The 8,997-nt window shown below is 40.1% G+C and overlaps 1 protein-coding gene across 1 annotated transcript in view; it reads left to right on the forward strand.

Annotated features, from left to right (window-relative positions):
• Positions 1–8,155, forward strand: part of LOC142453665 (large ribosomal subunit protein eL38-like) — a 35,703-nt gene extending 27,548 nt beyond the window's left edge. The window contains exon 2 of the mRNA XM_075555205.1: positions 7,819–8,155. Within this exon, the coding sequence (XP_075411320.1) occupies positions 7,819–8,101 (283 nt within the window). The 3' untranslated portion in view covers positions 8,102–8,155. The remainder of the gene's footprint in view (positions 1–7,818) is intronic.
• The last annotated feature ends 842 nt before the right edge of the window (positions 8,156–8,997 follow it).

Raw genomic sequence — 8,997 nt, forward strand, 5'->3', positions numbered from 1 at the left:
TTATTAAGGAAGATCAAAGCATATGGATTACACCTCAATATAAAGAAAGCAAAATCCCCAGTAAACAAAAACTGGATCCATAAATAACATCATCATAAAAAGAGAAAACACTGAAATTGTCAAGGATTTAATTTTACTTGGCTCCATGGTCAACACTCATGGAAACAACTGTCAGGAACTCAAACGATGTATTGCATTGGGAATGCTTGTGGGGAAACCTGACCTGAGCCGTGGCGTTTTCAGTTGCTTCATACATGTGAAAGCTGGTCACAAAAGAAGACCAGAGAAGACTTGATGTATTTGAGGTGAGTTTAAAAATTACGGTGACGGCAAAAAATATCGAATGTACTATGGACTTCCAGAAGCTCAAACAACTCTGTCATGGAAGAAATACAGCCAGAATGCTGCTTACAATCGAGGATGGTGAAACTTTCCATCCAGTATTTTAGAGAACAGCCCCTGGAGAATGGCATCTTGCTTGGTAAAGTAGGGGATCAGCAAAAGAATAAGAATCTCTGAGGTGAACTGACACAGTGGCCACAACAGTGGACTCAGACAGGAACTACGGTGAGAACGGTGTAAGACCCAGCACTGTTTCCTTCTGTTTTACTTAGGCTCGCTTTGAATCGACAGTGACTTAAGGCACAACACATGCGCCCAAATTGGAGGAACCGTATATATATAACCTGTACATTTTGTTCCATAAATTACACTTGTAGCATGCTTTGTTAAAAAGACTTTTTCATTTCTTCATTAGATAGGAAATTTAGGGCACAGTGAATGCCCTAAATTCTGAGTTGGAATCAACTTAAGAGCAGTGAGGTTTTTTGAGTGACTGTACAGATATGTTAATGTAGGAAGAACTATTTAGAAAAGGAGGCTATGTTCAGTTGGGTTGACTAGAGAAACAAATCCAGTGGCACTCATATATGTGTGAGAAAGAGCTTTATACCAAGAAGTAATTGTATCAAGAATACATCCCAACCCAGTCTAACTCAAGTCCTTAAGTCTGAAATAGTCCGTAAGTGTCAGAGTACCCATCCTAACACATTATCACAGGTCTGCTAGAGACAATTGTACAGTGTTAATAAGTAAATATTATAATAAAGTCAGAGCGTGAGAGATTGAAATAATGGAGTCAGACACATTTCATGGTAACATGCTCACCTCAGCCTTACTTGGTGGTCCATGTGGAGAGAGACCAGAGAGCAGAAGAGAGGGGGAGGGGAACGAGGACAAAGGGAACAGGGGAACGAGGACAGGAGAGGAGACGGGGTACCAATGAGAGGCCAAAAGGGATCTTTATTGCTAACCCGGGCCTATATACCTTTGAGGGGATTGCAAGTCCACTAATTACAAGTAAAGACATACATCACAGGAAGGGGTTGCACTATAGGTTATACAGCAATGAGGGGGACAATCTAGGGATATGCACACAATAGGAAGAGGAGGGATTGGAGGCACACGTGACAAGATGGGCGGATCCTAGATTCAGGATGGCAGCCTAACTTTGGATGTCACTGAGCTGGTTTGACCTGTTCTCTGGATCTCCATAGAAACCACTATCAGTAGGGTGTAAACCCCACCTACAGGAACCACAGACTAATGGTCACAACTTTTAGGGAGAAGTAACCCATTGTCCTTAACAGCAGGGAGTGGGCCCTACCTGTGGTGGGACCAGACAGTATGGCAACTGACTGCCTTCAGGGAGGATGTCTCTAAGCATCTGACCTCCCCCCATATGCTGGCAAATAGCCTCTAATATTTGACATGTCTTTGGGGGAGACAAAGCTGGGGAAAGGCTCTTTAATCCCACACATAAATCCTTGATAGACTCGCGCAGTCATATGCAATGATGAAGAATGCAGGGATAACACAAGCAGTAGACGCAAAGTCATGTGGATCCAAAGTCAGTGGATAACATTAGAGGCTCTGGCAGCTCTCAGAGTCAGCAAGCATGAAGGTCAAGGCAGAGAGAGGGGGTAGGTTCGCTGGCCCTTCTTAGGAGAGGGCCACATCCATCAACACTTATACATATTTTAAGTTGATATAAAATTATGTAACTACCACAGAGGATGGGAATGAGTGCACAAACTTGATGACTTTATAGTAAGTCATCAAGCCAGATAGATTAAGTCTCCAGATTTGTTTGCCTTTTAGGTGTTATTTGAAATATTCTGTGTTCTTTACAACACTACACACATTTTAATAAAACCTGAAATTTTGATTGGTAATACATTGAATTACACTATGTATCACTCGGGGGGAAATGAGTGTCTTAAGAATATTGTGTTTTCCTAGATTGTGGAGTCCTGGTGGCATAGTGACCTGTTGGACTGCTAACTGGACGGGTCAGCAGTTCAGAACCACCAGCTGCTCTGTGGGAGAAAGCTGAGGTTTTCTACTCCTGTAAAGAGTTACAGTCTTGTCTTTCCTGAGGTGATGACCACCCCACGTGATCATGCCTCTCGCAAAGGATCTCCTTCATCCCTCTCCAGACGAGGGGAAGAAGAAAGACAAGAAGAAGCCTGGTGAACAGCTCCAATTCTTACTTCTTGCTTGTTAAATGTTCAACCTCCTCTAAAATCACCACGGTCTTTAGCCATGCACAAACAGTTTTTTTGTATTGGTTCCTCTACTGTCCTCCGGCAGCCTACAGGGGCAAAGCAAGGCTTACAGAAAGATGCTCTTTCAGACAGAAAGCAATGCTGAAAGACCCTGAATCAAGATTGGGGGGTGGGGGGGGGGGGCGGGAAGATGAGTGGGTAGCCATCCCAATAAACCTATTTTGGATTTAAAAAAAAAAGAATTACAGTCTTAACTGGTTGGGAAATAATCACAAGGGGCCACACCGAAAGTCTAAAGGTATAATGGGGTGGGGCACTAGAGTCCTCCATCTCTTGACTGCAGGAAGAGCAATGGGATCTTGTAGAAGGTGTGCACCTTGGTCACGAATGCTGACGACTGAAAAGAGCATAAGTGCTGTTAGGTAAGCAGGTCCTGGGAGACAGAGCCCCAAAAGAAAAGGGGATTGGACTGATGGATTCTAACAGGGCCTGCCCGCTATTCAGCAGAGAGATATTCATCTATTCTGGGCCAGGACAACTGTTAGACTTGGTCTCTCTCTTTTTTTCTTTTTCCTTTTGGTGTCTGTATTAGAGAAGGCGGGGTGGAGGGAGGGGAGTGGTGAGCCAATAGCAGGAAAAGGGGAGTGGCAAGGGATCTAAAATTGACAGTGAGGAGGGTGTAGCGTTCCTGGTCATGTTTGATCAATTGAAATGTATCCAAGAGGAATTACTGGGAGGTGAACAATGGGTAAACATGATAGTGGGGCAGGAGGAAAGAACAAGAAAGTTAAAATTATATAGTTATAAATATGTATATATGTAAATATATAATGATAGGTGTATTTCTTTCTACACACACACAACAAGGAAGCAAATGCACTTTGGGTCTCTACTTAAATCTTACCTCAGTACAAGAATGGTTTGTTCTAATAATATGGCACTGTATGATACTCACCTTCCCTACATGGTTGCTGATGACAAAATGGGTACATAAGCAAATGTGGTAAAGAGCTGATGGTGCCCGGCTATTAAAAGATAGAGCATCTGGGGTCTTAAAGATTTGAAGTTAAACAAGAAGCCATTCAGGGAAACAACAAAGCCCCTATGGAAGAAGCACACCTGCCTGTGTGATCATGAGGTGTGGACAGGAAGGACCTGTGAGATAATTGGACAGTCCCTCACAGAAGGGCTACAAAGAAGGGATAATATATCCAGGGTGCAGTACAGCACTGATGAAGCACATAACTATCCTCTAGTTCTTTAATATTTCCTCCCCTTACTATTATGAACTTAGTTTTACCTCATTAATCTTGTTGGACTTGTGTATGTTCATTTGTATAATTAAGATCATTCAATGCATGGAATCCAAGATAGATAAACCCTTCAGAAACAGTCAGGAGTAATGATTCCCTGAGAGTAGGGGAAGAGTAGGGAAGAGGAGCTAGTGGGAACTGATAGCAATGATGACTGTATAACCCCACTCAAGGGGAACAAATAACAATTGTAGATAAACAATACATTTGATGGTATAAGACATGGAAAATAAATAATATGTAATATAATAATAAGAGTTTCTGGGAGGTGGGGTACAGGGGGAGTGAGGGGATAAAGGAAAGCTGATATCAAAGAGTTCAAGAAGAAATAAAATGTTTTGAAAATGATGGTGGCAACAATTGTACAATTATGTTTGATCTAATTGAATGATGGATTGCTATAATGTCTGTTAGCGCTCCCAATAAAATGATTAAAAAAGAAAAAAAAGTTTTGAAACTGATGGTGGCAGCAATTGTACAATTATGCTTGATCTAATTGAATTGTGGATTGTTATGATATCTGTAAGATAGTATAAATAAAATTATTCTTTTAAAAAAGGATTTATGGTCTTAGAAACCCACAGAGGCAATTCTACCCTGTTCTTTGGAGTTGCTATGGATCAGAATCAACTCGATAGCAGTGAGTGAGTGAATGATCCATAGAGTATATTCTTCTATAAATGTCTATCTTTAAACTTCACTTAAAAATGTTTTATAGCTTTCAGTGTAGAAAACATACCACATTCTCAGAAAAATTGTCCCTCGGTATTTTTAATTTTACTTAACCAGCATGGTTTCACTGGATATTCTTGTTTGTTTTTCCATATACATTTTAGGGTCAACTTTTTTGGTTTTAAGTCCCTGGGTTGTGTAATGGTTAACACATTAGTGGCTAACCAAAAGGTTGGTGGTTCTAGTCCACCCAGCATTGGCTGAGAAGAAAGGCCTGGTGATCCACTTCTAAAACTGAGCCAAGAAAGCCCGCCCTGTGGAGAACAGTTCTGCCCTGGCACACACTCACATCGGAAAGAACTCAAGGGCAAGTTTTGGTTTATTTGTTTGTTTTCTGGTTTAAAAAAGAAAGAGAAAACCCAAATAAACTGTTTGGTACTTTTAAAGGAAAATTTTAACTTTCTTAGATGTCAGATCTTATTGTTCAAGACCAGGTCTTCTTGTCATTACCTAATGCCTTCTGTGTTCCTTCGTTGGACAAGATTGTTCAGCCTAAGTCTCCTTTCATTGCTGTGCGTGGTGTTTGCATTCTCCTTTCTAAGCCCCTTCTTGTGTCCATTCATGATTGTGTTCTCTTGAATTAGATCCCAAATCCAAATATAACTTATTTTTCCTTCTCTACTTCTTTAACCCATATTCCATCTCCAGTTTTCTTGTCATCTCTTCCTTATTTTCTTGTATTTATGCTTGTTGTTTTAGTTCACTGAAGAGATTCTTAAAAGACCCTACTGAAATTTCTATCAGAATTTCCATCTGTTCCTTGTCTGCTCTCCATTTCTTAACTTTCGCATCCCTCCCCACCGTGTTTTCTTACAGGATCTTTGTACTTGAATAGCATCTATAGTACTTTTTGTGATTCCTTATGCAACGAGTTGGAATTCTCTAGCCTATTTGCTTGCAGAAGGTTCTTCTAGGGACTGTTTTGTGGGCAGTTTCTGAGACCTTACAGCTCAGGGTGATTTCTCGGCTCTCACCTGTACTGCACTTCCACGAATATAGCTTCTGACCAGTTGCTGTCTGCCTGGTAGCCTTCGACTTTCTCAGCACTTGTGGTGGGTAAAGGATGCAGGCTATTCGCTTCAGAGAGCCCTGTACCCACAGGAGATGCATTTTTGCTTAGCTTTTCTGAGATCTGCCACATCTTGCCCTTCCTGTTCACTTCATCCCCTGTGGTTATCCACTGCACATAACCCTCATGCAGCTTCTCTGTTGCTCTTAACTGTTATTTTTTTTAAGCCTACAGATTATATCTACTACTCAGGCTTGCTGAAAATGGAATTTATTGACTTTTACCCTCCCTACATCTTTCAGTTTTCTCCCCATCAAGTTTATTTATTTTGCTGCTGCTGTTGATCATCTAGGAGCCCAATTGGCACAGTGTTCATGGGTTGGTCTGCTAACCGCAAGATCAGCAGTTCAAAACCACCAGCTGCTCCTCCGGAGAAAGACAGGGTTTTTTACTTCCATTAAGAGTGTAAGATATGTGAATGTTGAGGGCAACGAATGTACAAATGTGCTTTACACAATTGATGTATGTATGGATCGAGATGGGTGGTGTATGAGTCCCTAATAAAATGATTAAAAAAAAAAAAAGAAGTGGGGGAAAGTGAGAAGATGCCAATATATTTTAACTCATTTTGTTCTACACTTCAAAAAAATCCCTCATATAATACTTAATCTTAAATAATACATTGTTTAATGGTATTTTTAAAATATTATATGCCATCTATGTAAAAATGTTTTGAAACTGTCTGGTAGCAATTGTACAATACTGTTTTATGTGATTGATGGAATGTTATGATATATGTAAGAGCTCCCAATAAAATATTTTTTTAAAAAGAGTGTAAGATATTTGAGCCAGGATTCAGGGAGGGTGGGAGGGTAGGAGAGAAGGGAAAAAAGAAGAGTCTATGGCAAGGGCTCAAGTAGAAAATATTTTGGAAATGACGATCTCAAAATATGTACAAATATGCTTGATACAATTGATATATGGATTTCTATAAGAGCAAAATAATAATAATGATAAATTATCAAGGGTTCATGAGGGTGGGGGAGGGAGAGATAAAAAAATGAGGAGCTGATACCAAGAGCTCAAGTGGAAAGAAAATGTTTTGAGAATATTGATGGCAACAAATATACAAATGTGCTTGACACGATGGATGGATGGATTGTGATAAGAGTTGTATGAGCCCCAAATAAAATGATTTTTAAGTGTAAGATATGAAAAATATATAATTTATTAAGGGTTCACGAGGGTGGGTTGAGGGACGAGGGAGAGTATTAAGAGGAGCTCAAGTAGGTGCAAGTAGAAAGAAAAATGATGTTTTTAAAATGATGATGGTAGCATCTGTACAAGTTCACCTGATGTAATTGATTTATGGGTTGTTATATTACCTGTAAGAGCCCCAATAAATCAACGAAACGCCCCCCCCAAAAAAAAACAGAGAATACCAGAGGGGGAAAAAAGTTACAGTCTCAGAAACTCACAGGAACAGTTCTACCCTGCAGTGCGCTGATAATAATCACACAAAAAAGCATAGGAATGCACCAGTTTCGACATGTATAAGTTCTGATGTTGCTTACGTTCACCAAGCTGTGCGACCATTCTCAGCCCCCTTGCCTGAGGGGTTCCTCCTCCACTATAGCTATTGTAAACTGATGCCTATGCAGGTCCTGTCTAATCTTCCTGGTTGCTGTTATCAGGTGGATCCTGACTAGATACTGCTTTCAAAGGGGGAGCACTGGAGGCAGTGAGTTTCTATTGGTTAAGCTAAACTGGTGTTCCATTTTAAGAAGGCTTCGGGATATTTTTGTCTCAGTGTTTGAAGCTGATCTCAGTGCAATGGGTTTAGGGAAATATTCAAATTCTGCAGGACATTTTCAAGAAGAGAAAAGTTGCTGTCTTACACCCCTCTTTTTATCAGACTTTAATAACCACATATTTGACATTTTCTTAATATTTTTTCACTTGCTTAGCGTTGTCCAAATGTTCACATTTGAGCCCACTGTTGCTTTTTCTCTGGAGTAATTGTCCTTCTATCTGAAGTACACCCTTTAGAAATTCCTGAAGAAGTCTGTTAGTTTTTGTTTACTTAAAGTATTTTTAGCTCATAATTTTCCTTGAAAGGTAATTTTCTGGTGTGCAACTTTAGGCTGAGAGTTTTTTTTTTTCTCTGAGCACTTGGAGCAATTGTCTAATATCCTAGGATTTGTTGTTGCTGCCAAAAAGTCTGCTATTGGAGTGTCCCGGCCGGTGCGGGTCCGCGCCTCGTCGCCATGCCTCGCAAAATCGAAGAGATCAAGGACTTCCTGCTCACGGCGCGGCGAAAGGACGCCAAGTCTGTGAAGATCAAGAAGAACAAGGATAACGTGAAGTTCAAGGTGCGGTGCAGCAGGTACCTCTACACCCTGGTCATCACCGACAAGGAGAAGGCCGAGAAGCTGAAGCAGTCTCTGCCCCCAGGTCTGGCAGTGAAGGAGCTGAAATGAACCCGGCTAGCTGATGCAAACTATAATAAAGAAAAATTCTTTAAAAAAAAAAAAGTCTGCTATTAGTTTGTTATTTCTTAATAGTTGATCTCCTTTTTCTCTTTTAACTACTTTACACGTCTTCTCTTTGTCTTTGGTGTTCTGACTGACTCATGTTCATGGGAAATTTTCATTATCATTTCATCCCATTTGTCCACAAACTTTTGGATGCTTCTTCATACGATTTTTTTTTCTTTTTGTCTGTCTGGTCTGGTATATATTCTGCATTCTGGATCTGAGGATTTGGTCTGGAAAATTCTCAGTAGTAATTTCGTCTCCAAAAATGGCTTCTTTCTGGGTTCTTTTCTTTCCTTTTGTGACTGGTTAGATATACGTTAAGCCTTTCCATTTTCATCCCCATAAGTCTTAAACTATCTCAGAGCTTTTCAGCTCAATATCTGTGTGCTGCAGTCTGCATCTCTTGTTGTTTACTCAAGGTAGGATTTCATATTTATTTCTTTAAATATTACATTTAATTCTATATATGATCACTCTGGCCTTTGAATTTCTTGATGATCTAAATATGCTGTTCAATTTTTTGCAAATTTTCACTGATGATGAGTTCTTCCTAGACATAGTTGGTAGTCTTTCTTTGAGTGTTATATTTGTCTGATCTTATTCTGTGGGAACGCTTGTGGCTTAAACTAGAGGTGCAGTCTTTAATGAGAATCTGCAAGTGTTTCTTCTCAGGGGATGCTTCTGATTTGGAGCAATGTTAGACCCCACAGAGAAATCCCTGACTAACGTGGTGTCTCAACTTCAGCAACTTCAACTTGCCAGTGGCTCAAGATGTAGTTTCTTATGTACAATATACATATAAACATTCCCTTTCTGCGTGACTTACCCACAATCTAATG

This window comes from Tenrec ecaudatus, chromosome 7 (assembly GCF_050624435.1).
Source record: "Tenrec ecaudatus isolate mTenEca1 chromosome 7, mTenEca1.hap1, whole genome shotgun sequence".
Taxonomy (NCBI): Eukaryota; Metazoa; Chordata; class Mammalia; order Afrosoricida; family Tenrecidae; genus Tenrec; species Tenrec ecaudatus.